We start from the raw sequence: 24,599 nt of genomic DNA on the forward strand, positions 1-24,599 counted from the left end.
TGTGGGATGGGTTGGGATGGGTTGGGATGGGTCCGTCCCCCCCAACATCCCCCTCAAGAAACCCTGCTAACTGCACCAAGGCTCCTCTGACTTATTAAGAAGCATCTCTTCTGCTTTGCTTCCATCCTCCTGAGGCAGAAAATGAGGAAGAATAACCACCCTTGCAGTGGGATGGGGGAAGGCTGCTCAGCTCTTCCACGCCCACATGGGACTCCCAAGGGACAATTAAACATCATCACCACCCTCCTCAAACAGCAAGGAGAGCAGAGCTAAGGGCAAGCCCCTTGCCCCAGATGCCAGCCAGGAGTGAAGGCACATCTGTTTGCTTCCCAGCATGACCCCACTCCTCTCTGCCCCTTTCCACCCAGCTCTGCAGAAAGAACCTCCAATCCTGGTGGGGATTTTGTGTTTCAAACACAATTCCCTCTTCTAACCCCACCCTTGGGACCAGGATCAAACACTATGAGCTGCGGGGCCCTGCCCTGCCACGGCTCCTTCCACAGGCGCTGGAGGGTTTTAACCACCACTGTGTGGGCAAAGGTGGGGAGGACTAACCCCAATTCCTGACCTAATGTCATTAGAGCTCTCAAGCCCTTCAGGATGGGTATTTTCTGCTCTTAATCTCTCCTCCCACCCCCGAGCTGGGAGAGGTAACTGGGTAAAGTGTCACACGCACTTGGTCGTGCACAGCTTGGCAGAGGGGGCCAGGGCTGCACAGCACCCACCAGTCCCCATGAGCTCCTCATGCTGCAGCCAGGAATGAAGGAGCCTTGTGGGACACAAGAAGACCCCCTCCAAACCCCACCTCCAGCTCTCTGCAGAGATTGCATTACCCTGGGGCTGTGAAGCTGGAAAGCAAATCATTCACGAGCCTGTTGCAAGCCCTTAGCAATGAGCTCTGACTTTTCTCCCTGTCACAATTGTGTAGCTGGGTACTGGCAGAGAAGGGGGGCTGCAGAGATGGGTCCTGCAAGCAGCAGCCAGAAGCTCTCTGCAGACTTCAGAGAGCAAACATGGGCTGATTCAAGGCCAGAGTCGCTGCTGACCAAGGCCCAGCCCATCAGCGATGGTCACAGCGCCTCTGGGAATCACAGGGAGGAGAAAAAAACCTGCAAGCAGCTGCATTTTGCCCCCAGAGAAAGGAGTGAGAAGATGTGAGGAGCTGTGCAGCCACCAAGGCCAGTGAGTGGGGGAGAGGAGGCGCCCCAGGTGCTGGAGAGAAAGATGCCCCAGGTGCCCCTGCAGAAACCCATGGTGGAGCGGGTGTCCCCCCACAGCCCATGGGAAAGGTGAGACCCCCCTGCAGCTGTGGAGAGGCCCCAGGCTGGAGCAGGGGGAGACAGACAGGAGATGCTGTGACCCACGTTGGAACAAGCCCCTGCCAGCACTTGCAGTAGAGAGACAGGGACACAGAGATGAGCGAGGGAGAGATTCACACTAGAGCAGGGGTGCTGGGGGGAGGCTGGTGACCCCCTGGGGGACCAGAGACATTGTGATTGATGACTGCACCCATAGCAGGGACCCACGCTGGGGCAGCTGGGGAAGAGCTGAAGCCCTGTGGGAAAGGACTCAGGTTGGAGAAGTTCATGAAGGACTGTCTGCCATGGGTGGGACCCCACAGTGCAGCAGGAGCAGGGGGTGAGGAATGACCCCCCAGCTAAGCAGAACATCTCTTGAGGAACTGACCAAAACCCCTATTCCCCCAGTCCCTGCCCCTCCCTGTGCCACAATGAGGGGGGAAAAAGGGAGCAAAATCATGACTAAAGTTAAGTCTGCTAAGAAGGGAGGGGTGGGGGGAAGGTGCTGCACTTCTCATCACCCGACTCTGGTGTCACTGGGGGTGCAGGGCAGGGCCAGCAATCAGAGAGTTTCTTTCCTTCACTCTGTGTTGAGTCTGTTCTGCCCATGTCGTTGATGACACGATGATCTCTCCCTGTCCTTATCTCCACTCCTAAGCCTCTCAATATCTATTTTCTCCCCTGTCCAACTAAAAAGGAGAGTGATAGGCCAACTTTGGTGGGTGTCTAGCCTCCAGCCAGGGCTAAACCACCACACTCCCCCTCTTTCCTGGTGCTTTTCCACCCTTGATTAACAGCTCCCAAGAGCAAACTCAGCCCATCCTGTGCCAGCATGGCAGGCATCAATCTCTGCTATTGCCTCTGGGTGCTACTGTAAAGCAGGGAGAAAGTAATCACAGCCATGAAATACGGTGGCTGTCAGACATCAGGCATCGAGGAGACCCTCCAGACAGCAGCTCCTCCAACCACAGCTTTGAGAGCACCTTCTGGAGCAGGTCAACAAGGAACAGCAAGGCCAGTCAGTGCTAGAGCTCTTACCACCATGTGCCATTCTGTGTTAAGAGTTGCCCTGTGCTGGCCACACACTTGCCTGGCAGCTGAAAGACACTCACCCACTAGTCCAGCTCCCAGGAATGGTGATGAAGATATGCTGTTGTGAGACGGCAGGTCCCGGTGCTCGCCGTAGTGGGGGCCTTCGCCGTAGCTCTGCTGAAGCAACAGAGAAGAGTTAGGGCTGGGTATGAGGGGATGTGGAGGCAAATACCAAACTGCAAGGACCTGGACAAGCTGGATGGATGGGCAGAGGGCAATGGGATGAAGTTCACCATGGCTACGTGACGGGTCCTGCACTTTGGTCATAACAACCCCTGGTAACTCTGCAGGCTCGGGGCAGGGTGGCTGGAGAGCTGTGCAGAGAAAAGGATCTGGGGTGTTGGTTGACACTCCCCTGCACATGAGCCAGCAGTGTGCCTGGGTGGCCAAGAAGCCCAGCAGCACCCTGGCTGGTGTCAGGAATAGCGGAGCCAGCAGGACCAGCGAGGTGATTATCCCCCTGTGCTCAGCTCTAGTGAGGCCCCACCTTCAATGCTGCCTTCAGTTTGGGGCCCCTCACTACAAGAAGGACATTGAGGTCCTGGAGTGTGTCCAGAGAAGGGCAACGAAGCTGGTGAAGGGTCTGGAGGGCAAATCCTCTGAGGAGCAGCTGAGGGAGCTGGGGGTGTTGAGCCTGGAGAAGAGGAGGCTCAGGGGAGACCTCATTGTTCTCTCCAACTCCCTGGAAGGAGGTTGTGGTGAGCTGGACTCAGCCTGTTCTTGCAGATAACCAGTGACAGGACAAGAGGGAATGGCTGCAAGTTGCACTGGGGGAGGTTCAGGTTAGAAATTAGGAGAAATTTCTTCTCAGAAAGAGTCACTGAGCATTGGGACAGGCTGCCCAGCGAGGTGGTGGAGTCACCGTCCCTTGGGGTGTTCAAGGAAAGGCTGGAGGAGGTAATTAGGGACGTGGTTTAGTAAGTAACAGAGGTGGTAGGGGGGTGATTGGACAAGATGATCTTACAGGTTTTTTCCAGCCTTAATGATTTGACGACTCTGAGGCTGAGGGAGCTCAGTCTCTCCTGCTGCAGGAGGTCTGAAGTCAAAGGCTCCTCGTAAAAAGGACACAGAAATGATCTTATCCTCATGGCAAGGGAGAGCAGGGCACTGGGAGGGGAGGTGGCACTGAAGCAGGGACATACAGGGGGTCTGCCCCATGCTGGCACCTCTCAGGTGGTTTCTGCCTTCGCCAGCAGCTCAGCACCCACCAGGTAGAGAGCCAGGCAGCCCCCTCCTTGAGTTGGGGTTGGGGAAGGGGGGTGAAGGGGAGAGAAGACCTATAAAGATGAGAAACGGCACAACAGCACCTGCTCCCCAAGTAACCTAAGGGAAGGGAAAGGTGCCATTGCAAAACCATCTCACACAGGCCCATTAAAACCTGAGCATCTGTCAAAACAACACCATTCCAATTCAGTGACTGTCTTCTCTCTCCTCCTTCCCCAGGCCCCAGTCAGGTGCTGCTGCCACCCTCACCTTTCCCTGTGAAACCCCTCGTGTGCTCTCCATCCCCACTGAGGGTGCCCTGGCCAGCCAACGCTGCCCATCCTCCCCAAGGTGAGTCCCAGTCAGCTCCATGGGGTGGGCTGAGATCCCACTGGATTGAGATACCATCAGGCTGTGATCCCTCAACCCGCTTGGCCCCAACCTGGTTTAGGGAGCAAACACCCCACAGCCAGGAGTCTGTGATGCTGGTCTGGGGGAGGTTTTTGGAGGAGAAGCCTTCTCCAGGGGAACCTCAAGGCAGCAAAGCCTGGGGAGATGGGGATGGGGGACGTGTCCCTGTCCCTGCTGGTGCCTCTGCAGGGTTAAAAGAACCAATGTCCAAAAGAGGGTAAGATAATCAGTGTGAGGGTTGAACCCAGCCTGGGCACAGCCAGGCACACTGAGTGGCCATGGTCCAGCCCCTGTTTATTTTGGTTGGAGTTGGATGGTTGTGCTTCATCCTTACCCTTCCTTGGTCAAACGTGGAGCTGTTTTGATCTCCCGTTCCCCAGGAACCTGATCCTGGTCTTTCATCCAAACCTAGAGAAAAACAGGAAGAACAAAGGTTACTCTTGCTTTATCAGCAAAGCCTCAAAGGTGTTCTCACAAAATTAACTCTTCCTTCTACAAACAGAGCAATGTTTTCATTAATAAACCACTTCCACTTGGCGTGACCAATCCTCCCCTCTCCCTCCTCACCTTCCCACTCCAGCTGGGAGTTTATTCCACAAACTTCAAAGCAAATCCCACTGCAGCTTGGAAACGCTTCAAAACATGGGACAGTGGGTAGAGAAGAAACAAGTATTTGAACTCACTCTATTCCAGAGAGCACCCATGAACCTCTGCTCCCCAGAGACCGAAGAAGAGGGCTATGAATTAACAACTCATTGCATCCATCCTGCTACTTCAGCAGGACCCAATTTTTGCCCACAGTGCTGCTAACTCTGGATTTCATAGAATCATAGGGGTTGGAAGGGACCTCCAGAGCTCATCAGGTCCAACCCCCTGCCAAAGCAGCTCCCTAGGACAGGTCACACAGGTCGGTGTCCAGACGGGGCTGGAATCTCTCCAGAGAAGGAGACTCCACACCCCCTGGGCAGCCTGTCCCAGGGCTCCCTCACCCTCACTGGGGAAAAGTTCTTCCTCTGCTCCAACTTGCAGCCATTGCCCCTTGTCCTGTCCCCACAGACACTGAAAAGGGGCTGCCCATTCCCCCTGCATCCCATACTGAAGATATTGATAAACATTAATAAGGTCCCCCCTTAGTCTTCTTTCCTCCAGGCTGAACAGCCCCAGCTCACTCAGCCTTTCCTCACAGGGGAGATGCTCCAGGCCCTTCATCATCTTTGTAGCCCTTCTCTGGACTCTCTCCAGGAGATCCCTGTCTCTTTTATCCCAGGGAGCCCAGAACTGGACACAGTTTAAACTGGATGTGTTTAAAAAAGGGTAGATGAGGTGCTCAGGGATCTGGTTTAGCACAGGATGGGAACGTTTGGACTTGATGATCTTAAAGGTCTTTTCCAGCCTTGTGATTCTGTAACTCATGGACCAAACTCTGTTCTTCACTGCACCTGTGCAGACTGAAAGAGCACCCAGAGCTTCAGATGGGAATTGCTGGATGTCTGTTCCTCAGCCACGCTTGTTCAAGGACACTGGATGGTGCCACAGAGGAAGGAAGGTGTGCTGTCAACACCGAGCAGATCCCAGCGTGTTCCCATCCATCTCAAGCTGAGCCCTCTCAAGCGTATCCTCAGCAAAGGGAATCGGACCCAAAATGGCAAGGGATCAAACCAGAGGGTTTTGCAATGTGCCTGCACACAGGCTGTGGTAGGAAATCACCTCCTTTCATCATCTGCCAGGTCCACCCAGGCTGTGCCTCTTGGGCTACCAGCACACAAGGCACCCAGGAGAGATGGCAAAGGTCCACAGGGACAGAAAAAGCCTGGGGAGTCGTTTGGCAAAGCCCACACAGCTCAAACTGGTACCACGACTGCACAGAGGAAACCTGTCCTGGAAGATGTGCCTCAACTGACCAGCAGGTCTTCTGCTTGTCCCCTCTTGCTCCATGGGTGACCATGGATGTGTGAGGGGCAGTCAGCATCTCCCCATTCTCAGGCTCGTGGGGGCAAAGCTGGGGGGGGGTTGAGAAGGGACCAGACAGGATGGGGACATCGTTCTGCCTTGCAGCAGGGCTTTGGAGATGCTACACAGATACTGTGAGCTCAGCTGGGATGGACAGAGAGTAACCCCAGCTCTGGAGGAGGCTGGGCAGGGAGCAGCATCTCTGCTTCATCCCACAGAGACCCCAACCCCATGGGGCAGGAGGGATATGGCTCTGCTTGGCCCCAGGCAGCACAAGAAACCTCTTCCAACACCAGCAACACACCACGGCCAGGGCAGCAGGAGGGCTCCACAGGAGGTTTTAAGAGCAGAGACCCCTCACAGCCATGGTGACAGTGACAGGACAGTGGCAGGGAAGGGGGTGCATGAGGCAGCAAGGACACAGAGGGAGCAGGGTTGCAGGGCACACTCCAATCTCATTTTAGCAAAGCTGATTATTATGGGAAACACGCCGTGTATTTGTCTCCTCCGCTCCCCTTACTGTTCATTTAACCAGAAACTTCTTTCAAATTACATCCTTCTATTTCTGTGCCTTTGTGTTAATCATTTCCCCAGAGAATTGGTGTTTAATTGCTGTCTAATTTGCATAATTATGCATATTAATCTCCACACCTAATGAATATTCATAATTCTCATTTAGATTTTGTTTTCTAATCAAAAATTTCCAATGTGATTACTGTGCAGAGCAGGGATAAGCCTCTAATAATACCTTGGATACTAGGGAGAATTACTGCCAATTCTCCCACCTCCTACTTCCTAGAATAAACTTTTGCTTTGCTAATGTGTTTTTCTAAAGCAATTCATCTGCATACCCTGCAAACACCAACGGAGAGCAGGAGGCAGAGACGTTCCTTCTATTCATTTTGCTTTCATGAGGATTTTTAAAGCTCCCCAACGGTCAGGGTGAAGACACAAGCAGGAGCTGCAGCCTCAGACATCCTTGGCAAACTTGCCCCTCTGTGCTGGAAGGATGAGGACCATGGTACTGTGTAGGTTTTGGCTGTGATCGGTGACCCCCATGAAGTTGTCCCAGAGACAGAGGGGAAACTGAGGCACAGGGGTCGCAATCTCCATGCCAAATGGGGGTTTTTGGGCTCTCATGCAGAGCCACTCAGGTCCTGTTTGTAACTCCTCATGCAGAGGAGCAGCCCCAGGCCAGGATGTGCTCTGAGGGGGAAGGGGCAGGCAGGCTGCTGGGGTGCTCTGCTCTGGAGGGAGTCTGGGTACCTGGAAGCCCAGGGTGAATTTTTGGCCAAAATTCCTGACAAAAGAAAGAAAAAAAAATTCCCTGCCAGGCTTCCCCAGGGAAGGAAGGAAGGAAGGAAGGAAGGAAGGAAGGAAGAGATGGCAGGTGGTACAAGCAACACAAGCTGAAGCCAATAAGCTCGTGCACCCTCTAGACATGGAGAAACGCTCCACACAAGCTACTTCCAGGCTGGAGTGACACCAGCATCCCAAAGAGGGGTCAAAACCACAGTGGGTGCTCGGAGGGCACACATGCCCCGTGGCAGATGAGAGCAGGGAATCAGAAACCAACCCCCTGGGAAACCCAAAAGGCCTTTTTCTCCCCTCCCCTTCCAGGCAGTGGCGTTCCCATGGCTGCCAAGGTGAAGTGAGGTTATCGTTCTCCCACCTGAGTGGCAGAGAAAGTGGCTCTGGAAGCGGCTCCAAAAGCTCAGCCACCTCTGAACATGCCAGTGCAGGGCCAGCTCACTGTCTGATACCTGCTGGGATAAAGCATCTCATGCCTTCCCCGAGCTGCAGTCACCAGCATGAACAGTGCTGGCAAAAATCTCCCATGTTCAGCCCGCAGGTGTTTTAAGGATTCAGGGATTTCTGGGATGAAGCCAGGAAAAAACAGACTGCTGGCTTTCCACTGCTGGCATCTGTCCTACGTGCAATGCCAACCTGTTCTTCCCTCCCTTTGTATCAGAGCAGGGCTCTAAAATCAGCAGCAAACACCCTGCACCAACCCTGGCGCATCCCAATGGTTGGCCAAAGGTTGGCACTCCTGGGAAAGCCCCTCTGCCAGCTGGGTTTGCTCCTCTCACACCATAAAATCCCCAAAGAGGGTCCTTCACCACCCCCAAATGCTTTCCCCAGCTCATGGCACTCGCTGGCAGCGCCGCTGAGCTGGTCCTTCCCACTGGCATCACCTGGCACTGAGCAGCCAGGCTCAACCTGCGTGGAGGAAGAGGAAGATGTAGAAGACTATGGGGAAGATTGGGGTGAGAACACTGCTCAGCAGCCCCAGATCTGCATCCCCAGGGTTCTCCCCTGGTGCTCACCCAAGTCTCCCACCCAGACCCTTTGTCCCAGCAGCTCCAAGGTGAGGCCAGATGCCTGAGGGATGGTCAGAAGCACCTTGGGGCACTGGGGGATTTTTTCCCCTGCCTACAGGAGGTGATACAGAGATCCTACTGGCATCTACCTCACTGCCCAGCTCTGCCTCACCCCTGGGCATGGATTTCCTGCATGCAGAGTCCTGGGGCGGGGTGGGGGGAACCTTTAACACCCCCTCCCAAAATAAATCAAGTCACCAAGAGAGACCATATCAAAACCTGGGTGGCACAGAGAGGCACCACATATGCACAAGTGAACTGAATCCCAGCCTGGCACTGGAGTGCTGAGTTTTGGGATGTTGATGGTGGTTCCAGCGCAGGGCAAGGGCAGTTTCAGATACTCACATGAGCACATGGCTGTCAGGAGCCAACTTGATTTTAAAAGCAAGCCCTCTCCCTGCTAACCCAGCTAAGGCACACTTCCCAATTCAGAAAAGACAAAAATAGGAGCTACCTCCCCTCTCCATTAATACAGTTATTAAAAAGCGTACAGATTAATTGTGCATCTTAATAACCCTGATCATGAATATTCATAACACATTTCTTACTCATGTTCTAATTAAAACATACTAATAGAATAAGATGTAGCTGTCAGACAGTAAATTTTTTCCCCTTCTGCTTTTTGTGCTGCAGTGAAGAAGAGCTGAGAGAGAAGAACTGTCCTGAGCTCTCACCCCAGATGAAAAGAATTCAGCTACGTTGAGACTCAGCAAAAAAGCCCTTTACTCACCAAGGAGCTGTAGGAAAAGGCTACACAGGAGCAACCAGCATCATGGGGCTCAGGAGCTGTTTCCCACCCAGGAGGGATGAAATCATTTTGAATACACAACTCTTAAACAAGAAAAGGCACTCGGGGAGGGGGTGTCAGGTTTTCTGCCCCATCCTCACGTCCCAGCAGCCGCCTTTGGTCCCTCCTGCTCTGTTCCCTCCCGCTCGGTTCCCAGGCTGTGGCTTCCAGCCCCTACCCCCAGCCCTGGAGCTGAAAATGCCCCAGTAAGGGATGCTGCCCTGGTTTCCACAACCTGAGCCCCCCAAAGCAGCTATGTGGGCACACATGCCAGCCCTCAAACCCACCGTGAGCCCCGAGGGGGTTTGTAGCTCTGAACCCCCCCAATCGGAGCACAGCACTGGGACACAGCTTGGGGGGAGCATGACTCCAGGGCCAGGCCCTGCTCTGCCCACCCCAGAGGCAGCCCCAGGCTCCCTGACAAACAGCTTTGGCACTGAGGCCAAGGTCTTTCCAAGCAAACTCAAACCCCTAATGATCCCTGTGTGAGCAGGGGCAGCCAGGCATCCCCCCAGACCCAGAGGACACGCAAGGCAGGATGTTCTTCTGAGACCTCTCAGCCCCTGTTTCTGCTGCAAGATCCAGAGTTTTCACTCCTAAATCCTGCACCGAGGTCTGTTTGGAGAAGAACACCCACTGCTGAGGTTCAGTGGGTTCAAAGGACTTGAAGGCATTTAGTTTTTGGTGTTGGGGGGGGGAGGATGCAGCAAGGGGACCGTTCCAGGCGGGGACACCGCTGGGGACGCTCCGCTGCTGGAGCAGCGGCTGAGCCGGGCTGAGCACTTCCCTCCCCCAGGCTGCTCCTGCCTCCACAATCTGCCAGCACCAAAGCACCCTCCCTAATCTGATTCCCATCAAAACCACTAGGCTAGGCTTTAGGGTTTTGGTTTTTTTTTTTAAAGTCTATTAAAAATATTTAGGCCAAGCCCCTCAGCGTGGCTGGAGGTGGGTCAGGAGCATCCACAGCTGCCATGAAGATGCCACCATCCATCTTCAGGGGTCTATTGACCAACTCCAGGTGCCCACAGCAAGGTTTTGAAAGCCTGGTGACAAATGCAAGCCTGTGACTGCAGTGGTGCCCAGGGGTTGGAGCAGGACAGGGACACAGTGGCAGCTGGGGTTAAAAACCCCATGGCCAGCAGCCCACCATGCTTTTGTTCCAAAGACACTTCACCTCTGCTAGCCCCCAAGCCACCCCAGGAGAAGCACAGGGGACCCCAGGCCCTGCCTGAGGTGGGACAGCACGAGCCACTATGGATAGAGATACTGGTGCCACTGTAATTTGATTTGAAACAGAGGTGACAGAAGGCTGCTTGATAAACACTTCCAAATTAAGCAGCTTTGTGTCCTAATCGCTCTGGCGATCAGCCTCACAGCAAAATCTCTGCTAAAAGGGATTTGAAATCAATAAAATTAGTCGACTAGTAATTAGCTTTAGTCCCAGTCAAACTAGCAAAGTTGTTTTTCCTGGTGAGAGTTGGCTCTCTGGACTCACACACCACGCAGAAACCCACCGATGCATCTCAGCACCCAGGCACCCTGCTGGGGAAGGGCTCTGGGTGCAGGCAGAGCCCCCCCTAAAAGGGCCAAAGTGGGTGCTGGGAGCAGCAGCCAGCTCTGCCTGTTTATTTACCAGCCCCTGTCCACCCCCAATAGGAAAAAGCAGCTGTGATGGAGGCAGCCAGTAGCTGTTTACAGGACGTGGGATGTGGATGGGCCGACACAATTCCTTCACTTCCTCTTCCCGCACACGGCAAAACAATTCCCAAAGAGAAAGAAAAAAGGAGGGGGGGGGGGAAATCCCCACAAAGCAAGGGGTGCTGAACACCTGGAGGGCAGGCACAGGGTCTCCAGCGATGCCATCCCTGCTCATGGGGCACATCTGGGGTTCTCACCCCAGCAGAGGGTCCATGCCCTGATGGTAAGGAGCTCCCTTCATCCCCTTGCTGAAGCTGGACCAAGAGCTGGCTGAGAAAGCCAGGCTCAGCTTTGCTGCCTGGGGAGAAGGAAAGTGTGTGTCCCTGTGGATCGTGCCTCAGGTGCACAGCCCATGCTAAGCTGCTGCTGGTAGCCACAGCCTGGGCGCTGGCTGGATGCAGGATGGGCTGGCTCAAACCAAGACAGCCACATGCTGGGACATGCTCCCCCAAGCCCCAAATTTGAGAGGGACTGAGGTGATCCCTGAGGATGACCACCACTGTGTAACCACCCCCAAGATGGCAAGGTGTCAGCCCTGACTGGAGGGACCCAAAGCCACCACGTCATGCCCCGGGAAGGGGATGGAGCTATGCTGCCTGTGAAGCTCGGTCCTGTCCAGCACCCCTTGGTGCTGCCACTTCATGACCTGTCCAGGGCAGGCAGAAAGGCTGGAGGGTGCAAGGGGACACTCTGGATGACAGCAGAAAGGCTGGAGGGTGCAAGGGGATGCTCTGGATGACAGCACAGTGCAGCACAGCAGTGCCACCTTCCAGATCAGGCAACCCAAAGTGGGGGGATATGTCCAACAAAACCCTGTTGGGCATTTTGGAGCCTGCTGACACAGATCCCTACAAGATTTATGGGGCAGACTGTGCCCATTTATCTTTGTGATGATGAATAAACCAAGAATTCAAAGCCAAGACACGCACATCCACCCCACATGGGCCCCCAACGCCCTTGTCCCCAGGGAAGCGCCCACTGACACCTCTCCCCCTCCCCAAACGCACACTCAGGGATAATTTTTGACTTAAAAAAAGCTGATGCCACCACTTCAGAGACCATTAATTCCTCTGCTTAGCATCTGCTCTGGCATCTCCTGTGCAGTGTTCTGGTTCAGCAGTTTCTGCACGGTCCACACTGGAAGCTGCATTTTAGTGACTGTTTGGGGCTGGGTAAAGATGGGATTGGTACCAGGCAGAGAGTGGGGATAAAAGATCTGCTCCCCACTGGCTTTGGACAAGGGGTAAGTACAGAAAGAAAATAAATCTACAGCCAACACCAAAAAAAGCCACAAAGAGTGGAAAAAGAGCCAGAGAAATACTTTGGTTACTCCAGGTCTTTTGGAGGATGCTCTGGGAGATGCTGTGGGGCAGAACACTGCTCTGCTTGAACATCACAGCTCACAGAGCACTGTGACTGCTCTCAAAGGGCAGCACAGGCTCTAAGGCAGTCCTTGTGCTGGTTTTAGGGGTGCTGGGGTGACATCCCAGAAGCGCCCCAGAGAAGAAAAATGAAGAGTTCCAAACAGGGGGTGAGGAAGTGTGGAGGAAAAGAAAAGCCAGCAAGCAAATCCAGGCACCCTTCACTTCAGAGACTCGTGTTCTCTGCAGACCCTATGGGAAGGTCTCTCCTGAGTTTTGGTACTTGAGATGGGAGCTTGCTCACTTGGAAGTCCTAATTCAGGAAATAAATCACTTGGAGCAGCCTAAACCTCACCAAGACCTTGCAAAATAACTGCAGGCAGTGCTGGCAGCGGGACCGCTCCTGACTGTGGCATGGGCACTGCCACTGGTGTCTGCAGCACGGTGTCTCCAGGACCAGACCCTGGGTGTCCTGTGGTTCTGAATTGCTGGGCTGCCCTCTCCTTGGAGATCAGTCCAAACTGGACAGGATTTATCCAACTAACACCAAGCAAAGGAGCAAGGCCATAAGGTCTCCAGAGTGCAGGGAAGGCAGAGATGGTCCTACCTCCCAGCCCCTAGGAAAGCCAGCGAGATGCCACAGGGAGAAGGAAAACAAACCTGTGACGACAACCAGAGGGAAGAAAATAAACTTTAAAGCTCAAAACACTTCCCCCAGCTGTAAAAACAAAGGCACAGTGATGACCAAACAACAGCACAAAGGAGAAGCATAAAAAGGGGATGGAGGATAACACAGGGCTCGACCAGTCGGCGCTTTGAAAAGGTCAGCAGCCTGCAGGAGGAACGCAGCACGTCCCTTGTCCCCAGCCTTCCTGGGATGAACCTACCCGTGTCCCTTGTCCCCAGCCTCCACCCAAGCCCAACAGCCCATCCAGGCTGGGATATCCAGGAGGGCTGAAGGGACAACAGCACAGGGAAACAGGCCAAGAATAACACTGATGTGAGTCAGACTGGTAACAGGTGTCAGAGAATTCGCTTTTTCTTTGCTAGCACTTGGATAAATGCAGATTTTGGAGGAGCAGCTCTGCTCCTTCCTCACAGATGGAAACAGAGACCCAGCACAAGGCAGCAGCGAGAACCCCATCATCCCTGACCACATGGTCCCACCGAGGGTGGGAGAGGCACAAGGGGCTGCTCCAAACCCTGGCGATGAGCCCCCCATAGCTGCTGGTAGCAGCTTGTGATAAATCAACCTGCTCAAGAGCAAGGAGGTGGCTCAGCCCCAGCCCTGCAGCACCCCTTACCAGGAATACACCCACACAGCCCAACCTGGCTCCAACTTGGGGCTACTAAATCTCAGTACAAAGAAACGCAGCGCCGGACACCAGCAGAGCTGTCGTCACCTCCCCAGCAGTGCCACGACCCAAGCACCAAACACCTCCAACGTGCTGCTCCTCACTGTTCCCAGCCATGCAACTTCACAGAATCACCAGGTTGGAAAAGCCCCTTCCCCAGCCTGGTTGCCCTTCTCTGCACTCGCTCCAGGACCTCAATGTCCTTCTGATGGTGAGGAGCCCAGAACTGGACCCAGCACTCGAGGTGCAGCCTCCCCAGTGCCCAGTCCAGGGGCACAATCCCCTCCCCAGCCCTACTGGCCACACTATTTCTGACACAAGCCAGGATGCCAATGGCTTTCCTGTCTGCCTGGGCCAGGAAAATGTTTAATTCCGTTAACTAAACATTAAAACCTGAGGTTACATCCTCAGGTAGTGCCTGAGCAGTGCTCAGGCTTGGGAGCCCTGGCTCAAAGCCCATAAGTTGTTCATAGGACCTCCTAGGAGCAAACTGAGACACCAAGACAGCCCTGCAGAGAGCTTTCCCTCACGTCCTGCATCACACACAATCAACATCCACACCTTTGCTGCCACAAAGCAGACTGAATCCAGCCCATACAGGCTTATTACTAAAGCTCTGGGGACAAGAGCAAGAGTAAATCCACATCCTAGGGGTTTTTTTCCAGCTCATTTATTTTACCACAAAGTTGCACACTCCTGGAAGACACAGACACTCCACACTAACACAGGTATTGCTGTCCAAAGAATGGATTCATCCTGCAGCAGCCCCATGCCAGTGAGGAATAGAACACGATGGCTCATGGGGCTCCTGAGATGCTACGTATTGACCTTCTGTGTTTAACAGGCAGTGGTGTGTTCTGCACATCCACCCAGATGCACAGAGTAGGTGTAGACACCCCCACTACTTTACTTAGAAGCCTCTACCTCTCTGTTTCCGCTCTGATTTGCATCTTTCCAAGTATTGTCTAATTTGCAATGTAAAATCAAATTACAGTCTGAGAGACGCAAGCAGAACACTGTCCTTCTGCTGGGGGATAGAAATCTTTCCCCACTCGGTTTCCATTAGTCAGTGAGAAAGAAAATAGGGGACAAAAGCCCCTTTAATTGCTAAAAAAAAAAAAAGACCAACAAACAAAGAAACAAACAAGAAACCTCACCCCAAAAGTTTGCAAGAGACGTTTCAGATCAAACAAAACCTTTTTCCCTGGCAGCTTCCCCAGGCTGTGCCCGGAGTGGTGCCAGCAGCATGGACCTGAGCCCTGCCAGCCCACCACCATGGGGTGAAGGCAGCGGGTAGGGAGGCCAAAGGCAGTTAAAAATTAAACAAATTAAAGACCATTTCCAAACAACAGGGAAATTACGTGGTGAAATGGCCACAGGCACAATCACAGTGGCCTTGGTAGTTTGTTTGGAAGGCTTCCCCTACCAGGGAAGACTTTCCTGCTCCATGGCTGAGGGGGCAGCACATACACTGCTAACATCCCTGGAACAAGTGGAAAACAACAGAGCCAGAAGGAGAAGGCTGAAGAAAAGCACATCCAGGAGTGTTTATTCTACCCCAACTCACAGGGGTGTAATCCTGCAGGGTGCTGGACAGCCCAGCACCCTCCTTCTCCGCACAGGATGCCCTGGACTGCACAGGATGCGGCCGGAGGGCTGGCTAAGATAGCGAACATGTTCGCCCAGACGATGATTCAGCCCACAGGAAGGATCATCTAAGAAGAATTGTTCGACACAATGAGAAAAACTTTCCCAAACAAAGTGTTCTCAACACCACCTGCCTCCCTGCGCGGGCCGGGACAAGCCCTCAGCTCCAACTTTTGTTCCCAACTAAATTCAAGCCCACGGGCGCCACAGCAGAGGGCTGTCCTTCTGCCTTGCAAGAGTTACTGAGACCCATCCACCCACCCCAGGAGCAAACTGGTGGGCAACACACAAGCTACAGACACCTTTCATAGAATCCCAGACTGGTGTGGGTTGGAAGGGACCCCAAGGATCACAGAGCTCCAACCCCCTGACACAGGCAGGGACACCAACCTCCAGGCCTGGAGCTACACAAGGTTGCCCAGGGCCACAGCCAACCTGGCCTTGAACAACCCCAGGGATGGGGCACCCACCCCCTCTCTGGGCAGCCCCTTCCAGCCCCTCACCACTCTCTCTGGAAAGAACTTCCCCCTAATATCTCATCTAACCCTCCCCTCCTTCAGCTTCACTCCATCCCCCTTGTCCTGCCATTATCTCCCCTTTGAACAAGCTGATTCCCCTCCTGTTCCTCTGCTCCCTCCAGGGACTGGGAGGCTGCAATGAGGTCCCCCCACAGCCTTCTCTTCTCCAGGCTGACCCAGCCCAGCTCCCTCAGCCTCTCTCCATAGGGGAGCTGCTCCAGCCCTCTGAGCATCTTTGTGGCTCCTCTGACCCCTCCCCAACAGTCCCACATCTTTCTTGTGTTGCAGACCCCAGCTCTGGACACAGGACTCCAGCTGGGGCCTCATGAGGGCAGAGCAGAGAGGGACAACAACCTTTCTGTTGCTTAGACCCAGTTAGAGGGCTGTCACCACAGGACTGCAGACTTCAGTAGCTGAACATGTCCCAGATAGACGAGCCAGACTTCCCAAGGCATCCCTAAAGTGAAGCCAAGCACCAGCAGTATACCAGGTACAGGCTGCTGGGGATAATGGCCCGTAGAGCCCAGCCTTCCCTCCCCAGCACCAGTTCTGACAGAATTTGGTCAACGTGACACAACATGGTGAGATATTTACATTAAGAACAGTTTAAGGACAGGTGTGACCTATTTAGAACTCCACCAAATATTTCTGTAATTGAATATACCATCAATTATTTAAACTGTATTAAAAAGAGCTGTGTACTACCTACTTGCCACTAAGAAACACCATTTCCAAGAGCCACAACTCTCTTCTCTCTCTTTCAATAAGCACTTCAAGATGTTCACTTGTCCCTTCCCCAGCAAAGAATCCACATCTTTGCATAAGATACACCATGGCCCGAGTTCCCCTCATGCCTCTACAGCCAAAGGGATGAGGAGTGACAGGAAAAGCTTACCTAAAAAATATGTAAGAAATCATCATCTTTAAGGTCTACAGAGGGTGGAGGGCGTAGAGCCATCAGGTCTCAGTCAGCCTCTTGACCTCAGCACAAATCAGTGATGTGTTGCACTGTGGGTTTAGGCTGTTAATCAGCCTCCCAGACCCTGTTTTCATCCTGTCAGCCAGAGGACACCAAAAGTTGCTCCAGCGTCTTGTCCATAAAACCAGACGCCACCCGCCCCCAAGCAGAGTGTCAGCCCAAACCTGGGGAAGAGATTAAGGGCTGGAGCTGGTGGGTTGGATGGTTTTAAAAGCAAAATGTGTCACTTTGTCTGGTTCAGTCAGTAGAGAAAGACCCGGGGCCAGCTCAAGGGAGAGGACAGGGATGGAGGGTGGCACGGCTTCTGCCGACAGCAGTGTGGATGCATCCCATGTTACATCAGTCACAGGGGGGTGGCATGAAGCATCCAGCTAGGCTGGGATGTGTCAGCCTCAGCAGAAACCAGCTTCTGGGCTCCTCCTGTACTGGGTGGGACCACAACTGATTTGGACAACGAGGACATTTCTGAACGAGTGGAGGGGACGCCCATCATTACTGCCCCTTCCTCAGCAGGCTGGGCACACCAAGACATCCCTCCATAAGCCCCACGGCAGCTCCCACTGCTGACCTGCATCCCTGTCCCAGGGCAAACATGGCAATACCATGGATGAGGTGCCAGTAGATGGCACTCAATGTGTAGCTGCTCTGTTTCCTAGGACTAACCAACACTGTTTTCCTGCGTGCACATTTCAAACCATTTCCTGGGTGCAACTTCAGCATCACTTAACGACAGTCAGCAGGAGCTGGTCCTCCCCAGTCTGATCTCTGATGCTGAACACCACAAAAAGCCCTGAGAAAATCTCACCACACAGTTCCTAGGAAGCCCCACATAGACCTCATGCAAGCAGGTTCTATTCTTCTGACTATCACAACACTAAGGAGCAACATTTCACCTCATTTACATCTTTCACATTGTGGCCATGCAAGGACCTATCATTGGGTTGCAGACGGGTGATGCAGCGTTACCAGGAAGGGTGGGGGGGGGTTCACATTTTCTCCCCCTGCCCTGTGAACCTGTGCAGGGATCCAGCCTGGCTTCACACATCACAACTCTGAGCCCTTTAAATGCTCTTCACATTGGTGCAGTGTGCTATTCAGAGGAACAAGCTGGAGACAAAAAGCAGCCTATTAGATTATCTTGTCTGTGCCTCCTCTACATGATGTTTCCTTTTCCAGGGCTTTTGTCTAGATGAGCAGTAACACTTCTTATCAGGAATACCAACAGGGCCATCTAGTACAACTGACCATTAAGCAGTTTCTCTGGTATTTTCCTTAAAGCATGCTTGTTCTGAGCTACAAGAAGCTTGAGGGAGGGTTTTTTTCCCCTCCATGAACAAGATGAGCTGTGTCAGTGCCCAGCCCACCAGCGCAGAAGCTGTGGTTGTCCAATGGAGCTTAAAAACCTGGAGCTCCTCAGCGGTCGGGACAGCAAGAGATGAGCCACGTGGGTGAAGCGCTGCGTGTGCTGGGGATGTGAAGCTGCTGCCTCACAGAAAAGCAGCTGCATTTTTCAAATGCGACTCTGCAAAGAATATATAGGTATAAAAACCAAGGGAAGGAAGCCCAAGCCGTTCCTAAGCCTCAGCACTGCAAGGGAAGAGTGAAGGAGCAAAGGCATCGCCAGCGTGCGATGCTCTGCCGGCAGCTCCCACCTCTGCTCCTGGGGAGACCCTGGGCCACACTGGCTGTGCACACACTCCCTGCGGTTCTCTGCTGTGCTGGGGTCATGAGCTGGTTGCAGCACTCGCTGCTCTGGGAGGAAAGGGCCCTTCTCACTCTGCGTTTCTCTCCAGCAGAGTCCTGGGGCTCACCGGACTTTCCAGGGGCTGCTGAACATGTTAAGACAGCAGGAAACCCAACAAAACTCGGTTCCCCATTTAGAGTACAACATGCCCCAGAAGCCCCCAAGACGGGGGCAGGCCAGGATGGACGGGAAGAGGAAGACCTCAGCCAGCAGCAAGCGATTGTCAGCTCAGCTGCTTGCAAAACCGCAGCTCCGCACCTCTCGCCTCCGAGGCGCCGCGAGAGCCCTGTGTGCTTCTGGCAGAGGGAGCAGGTCAGGGGGGACAACCTCCAATGCAAGCTGCCTCAGCTGCTCTGCTGGATCCCCCCAAGCCCAGGCAGAATCCAGAGCAAAACTAGGCAGTTGTAAATCTCTCTGGTGCCCAGGAACCATCACACTGGAGGGTTTGGCTGTCCAGCTCGTGCCCCTGCTGCTCTGACCAGGACAAGAAGCACACTTTGCCTCTGGTGACCTTGGGCGCGGAGGTGTAACTCTCTCATGGGAAACTAACTCTGGGCTTGCGCAGTTTTAGTCATCCTGCCCACTGCCCCTTATCTCAGCAGCATCCCAAAGCCTCGGCTGCTCCCCAGCATCCCAGGGGGAAGCAGACAGCGTGCTGCCTCACTTCAACACAAGCTCAAGTTCATTTAAAACTACAAGCTGTAGGTTTCCCACCCTGAGCCCTCCTCATTTCAAAGCAGGCACCATCTGTAGCCATTCAGATAAACTGCTTTCTTCTCTCTCAAGTTAGAACTACTCACGAGCCACTCAAAGCAAGACCATCTCCAAAGAGCTGGGCATTGGTTCATTTCTAAAACCAGGTGACATGAAAACCACCCCAGAAGCCCCTTGTAGAGGACAGAAAATCCACAAAGAGGTTTTGTTACCCACCTGGCTGCAACAGCTATTGGCTCCCGGCACAGCAACCACGGCTCCCCACCTTGCTCAAGAAACCCTCAGCTAGCAATTAACTCCATTGGGCACTGGAGCCAGCCTGTAAGTACATACCCTTGTCCTCCTCTTGCCATACCACTCGCCACAACTTGCTTTAACAGCTTGGAAGGGCCTTACACACACGTCACAGGGGGAGGCAAGGAAGCAGCAGAAAAAGCAGCGTTATTCTTGCAGATCCCAGCATCTCACTCCCGGAACAGGATCGTGTGTCCTCAAGCAGCATTAACATTCTCTGCTCCTGCCCAAAAGTGGAGCAGTACTGAAAGGCAGGTACTCAAGAACACAGGGAGGAGAGAAGGATCCTTGAAGACTTCTCTGCCACCTGCCTCCAAATCCCTCGAGAGCAGAATTCCCAACTCGTCCGCTAAAAATTGTTCCTTCACACTCCATCCTCCCACCCTCTGCCAAAAACAAAATCCGTGCTGCCAGATGTCTGGCAGGAAGACCTACCCCAAAACAGCTTGTTCTGGGATGCCATGTCCATTGAGCAGCTGGCAGTCGAGGAGCCCAGCACCCCTGTGCCGAGCGGTCTGAGCCCCAGCACACTCCTCCCACCCGCCCGGGAACGCCGGGGAGGAGCGCAGCTCCCGGTTCCTCTGTCCCTGCCCACTCCTGCCTGCCTTTGTTTGGGGGACTATAAAGGAGTTCACTCTGAGGACATGCAAAGGCAGTTAAAAGAAAGTTAACAGGGTTTATGAAGTGGATTAAGTTTACCAGGGGATTTTAAGATGCACTGCCCAGAGAGCAACCCGGCAGCGCCTCTTCCAGCCCAGGGTGGCTCTCAGGGAGCTCTGGGACAGCCTGAGAGCATCCCAGGCAAGAGGAAGCATGAGGGGAAACACTCACCTACACGCCTCCATCTGGGGTTGTCTCCTTAACACAAGCCCTTCTAAAGGCCAGAGTTGGGGGGGGTCTTAGCTGCACCCCATGTGCTAGCAGGGCTCCCAAGCAAGCCAGCAACGGCGTCCTCCAGAGCGGTGGTTTGCCCTCTAACAAAAGGCATCTCCACCCAATCCTGCGTGGCTCTGCTGTGGTGATACAGGGCACTTCTTTGGCACAGCCCTGGTCGCTGGTTATTGTCTTGCTTTCCTTTATCTGCAGATCTCAAAGCATTTTATAAATGTTAAACCTCAAAGCCTCTCCAGGGAACCAAACTGTTTCTAGCTATTGTACATATGGAGAGACTTGCCCAAAAGTTAGGGTAGAGCTGGAAATGCAGCAGCAGAGACCAGAGTCAGGATGGCCTCTCCTGGTACAATATGAAGCCACACAGATTATCCCTTAAATACCTGTGTGGACAGATCCACATCCAGCTGTTAACCCACATGTTGTTGAGCCACCTTCTGGGACAAGCACTTGCTCTCACCCAGTCTGAAAGCTCTGCACACTGGAGCACCCAGGAATCTTTACAACTGGCAATCCAAACCACAACGTCTCACCAACCTTTCAGTTTTCTTCTTTGGGTAAAAAAAAACACAAAAACCAACCCCCAAAACACCACCAGTCCTACAGTTTCAACTTTTTAGAGAATTATTTAAAGAAAACAGAACAAAAAACCACAATGCTTTTTAAAAATACAAAGCAAGCTGGGCACTGTTCTCTATTTTTGAGCTGACCCAGAAGGGCTGGAAGAGGGATGGAGGAGATGCTCATGCCTGGGTCTCCTCACCATGTGGCCCACATCCTGCTGTCAGAGGTCCTGCAATGGTTTCACAGCTCCCCACCTTTCTACTCAGCTTTATTTTCCACATTTCAGTTGAAAGGAACCTAAGAAGTGGCAGGAAGAGGGAGTTTAGTCCAACCCAGGCTTGGCTTTTCCCACCGCTCCAGGGAAATGCTGTGGGGAGCTGGATGGTACAGGAATCACACCAGAGATCACTGCTAGGAGAGGAAACTGAAGGAACCAAGCATCTAGGATGGGAAGGAGCCAGAAGGGAGACAAATAGCTTCAGCACCTCGCAGGGACAAGAACAAGCAGCACAGGAGGCAGCTGAGCAGCCAGCACAAGCATCCTCTTGGATGCACAAGCTCCTGCATGACCTGGAACCGCTCAGCTTGGGCTGTCAAAGCTTGGAGACCAGCACCTAGGAGTGAGTTCAGTGCCCGTCCCAAAGGACATCTGGTTTTGCCTGCAACAAGCAACCTGGAGAGGACCCCATTAGTTCTCTGAGAGCTCACAGCTCCAGACATGAGTTCCATTCCCAATCCCTTCTTAGAGCATTACCCCTTGCCCAAGCCCAGGATCGCACATGACACTCCTCTGTTTCTGACCCATGCCACAGGAAACCTGGAAAATCAAACCCTGCTACAAAGAGTATGTGTGAGCCCCACAGCACACAATTCAGGACTCACTTTTCACTCCAAGCAGAGCTTTCCAGTATGGCAGAGCTCCATTTGGACCAACTTCATGCTTCCCTATGGACCTGGGCACTTCTTGGAAAGCCAACATTTCTGTGCCACTAGCCCTGAACATCACAGGGAGAGTCAGGGACAAGCCAGGCAACCACCAGCCCCTTCCACCACCCCCCAGCAGCCCTACTCAGGAAGGGTCTGGGTCCAGGGGCTACGAGGCAGTTTTTACTCCCCACCCAGGAGAAGACAAACAAGGACTCGCAGGTACCTCAACTAGAAACAGCAGCTTAAAAATAAACGAGCACCAAGTTTTGAGTTCTGAACTAATAGAAACCGAGAGGACTTCTGCAGGATCTCTGCTGACCACAGTGCACCAAAGACTTCTTCCTCTTCAGCTGTTTCGGCCCCGGGTCGCTCTGGCAGGTTGTGGCTGCAGCCGCTCTAACCTCAGAGGCTGCTCGTTACATCACAGCCGAGAAGAGGCTGCTGAAGGAAACGGGATGAGCGAGGACAGGGCTCCACCTCAGAGCATCCCACTCAGGCAGGAGAACTCAAACTCAACCAAACCCTCACGCCCTGATTTCAAGCAAGAATACCCAATGTGGCCCCAGGCAAGCTGTTGGGGCTCTGGGTGTTGCTTCCCAAAGCAGTTCAACCTGCAGGTCCCTCCCCAAAGGTTCAGATGGGCTGAGTTCACCAAACCACCCACCCTGCCCCTTCTCTCAAATCTTGCACCCACGGATTTCCAGGGAAGGGCTTGATTAAAACCACAATGACTGCTGGGTCTTGCAGTATCAACAGGGAATAAACTGCAGGCAGATGGACAAAAGAGGAGCAGCACAAGGACCAGGAGAGCTCCAGGATTATGGACAAATGCTGCCCAGACAGGATCACTGCCACCAGGCAAGCAGCTGCACGCACTAGGACAGGAGCTCAGGACCCACTTCTCCCATGCCCACCACTGCCACATCTCTGGGGCTGGATATGCCACTCCTGCCAGCATGGAAATGGCTTTCACCCCATGGAAGACACCTGGATGTCCCTAGTTAACAGCTTCAGCAGCACAGCGATGGAGAGGCTGGATGGGAGTGCTAAGGCATGATCCTGTGCTGGTGGTCTGGACTGGACCAACCTGTACCTGGCTTGCACAGCGTCCTGAGGTGACCACAGCACAAGGCAAGTCCTGCTGCTCATCCTCCCCTTATCGGCATTGCCAAGGCCTCATGTCTTGGCCCTCAGCGCCTGCAAAACCAACTCCAGGCTCAGTGAGAAGTACCTGTGCCATCAGAAGGTGCCCCAGCCCTCCCAGGACACAGACCCCAGCTTTTCCTGGGAGAGTTTTTAGAGTTAAAGCAACACCGGTAGTGGGATTGTCAGCAGCACAAATGCACAAACAGGAGGGGAAGATGTGGGGGGAAAGCATCCAACTGGTGAATATAATACTTGGAAGGAAAAGCAGATTTTTAAAAAAATAAAAAATGAGGGGGTGGTAAAAAAAATCTCAGGAAGTCATCTAGTCATTCCTGCTCTTTGCTGAAACAATAGACTCGGGATGCTGGCTAAGTTATAAATAATCTTGCTGGCTACACAACACAAATACAAGACAGGAGCAGGGTAACTATCGGCTCGAGGGAAAGTGACTCATTACCTTCTTACAGCATAGCCAAAGAAGGGCAAACGCCGCGGCCCCGCTGCGCGGGACTGGGCTGGTACTGGGGCTCCACTGCCTGGTATCTCCACCCTGGGAGGACAGCAGTGGCTTGATGCTTCGGGAAGCCAAAGCCCACGTGGCTCCAAGACACAGGTACCCTGTGCCACAGCTTTTGCAGCAGTGAGGGCTCCTCCAAACCAAAGCAGACCGCACAGCCTGACACTGGGGGAACGATGGCAAGAAAGCACTCAAATTGGGGAGAATAATGGGAAGCCACTAACCCCGCAACATCCTTCTCTTTTTAGAAAGGAAGTTGCCATTGCAAGCAGATTTGGCTGAACTCTTTTCCAGATCCCCCTTCTGGAACCTGAGAGTGAGGTGAGCAAAGCCAGCACACCTCCAGATGCTGGTGACACTGGCCCAGGGAAGGGGACACGCACAAGGGTCTCTGTCCCGAGCCCTGCACTGGGGTAACACACACACCCCCTTCAGTGTGGGAGCTCTCATGAAGAAGGGAAGACCCTTTTTTTTGGGAACGTGCCCAGGACAACCTCAGGGTGGCTCTGGGTCCGTGACTGACCATGAAGCAAAGTGCAGCAGCCCTCATGCCAGGCCCAGGGAGCTGCACACACAGCCCCGTACAGCAGCAAGGAGCCCTCACACCAAGAGTAACTGAGGAAGATCCTCTCTACTGGAGACTTGGATAATTTGGAAGTATTTAAATAATAAATTCTGTTTTCTTCTTCTTTTTTTTTTTAAAAAAAAGGGGAAAAAAGAGCTTCCTGACTTGTTATTCCATTACCCAAATCTGGAAATGTAATCATATTAGTTCAGCTGCATTAACACAACAAAATTCCCCAACAGAAACTATCCTAAAGATTGAACTGATCTCCAAGGGGCCAAGAGAAAGGAGAACAAAAGTCAGAAACCTGTGGCAACCAGCTCCCCCTGCGAGCACCACAGCCAGCCCAGCACCCAAGCGATCCTCAGCAGAGGATGTGAAATAATCAGGATATGAAGTGATTTTTAAGGGGTTTTTTTTTGCCAGGTAGGTGAGGGAAAAGGTCACTCAGGGCTGTGTGAGCACATCCAGCTCAGCAATATAATGCTGAGCTTGTTACAGAGCTTAATTCAGTTTAAATGCACTTCAGAGGAGGAGAAAAATCCAGCCTCCAGCCA

General features: G+C 53.2%; 1 protein-coding gene across 1 annotated transcript in view; it reads right to left on the reverse strand.

The window, feature by feature from the left end:
- TCF3 (transcription factor 3) overlaps positions 1 to 24,599 on the reverse strand; it is a 72,669-nt gene that overhangs the window by 29,236 nt on the left and 18,834 nt on the right. The window contains exons 3-4 of the mRNA XM_084276188.1: positions 4,339 to 4,412; positions 2,411 to 2,504 (exon numbers count right to left, since the gene is read on the reverse strand). Coding sequence (XP_084132314.1) covers positions 2,411 to 2,504; positions 4,339 to 4,412 — 168 coding nt within the window. The remainder of the gene's footprint in view (positions 1 to 2,410; positions 2,505 to 4,338; positions 4,413 to 24,599) is intronic.

This window comes from Gallinula chloropus (genome assembly GCF_964237585.1).
Source record: "Gallinula chloropus genome assembly, chromosome: 28".
NCBI classification, from domain to species: Eukaryota; Metazoa; Chordata; class Aves; order Gruiformes; family Rallidae; genus Gallinula; species Gallinula chloropus.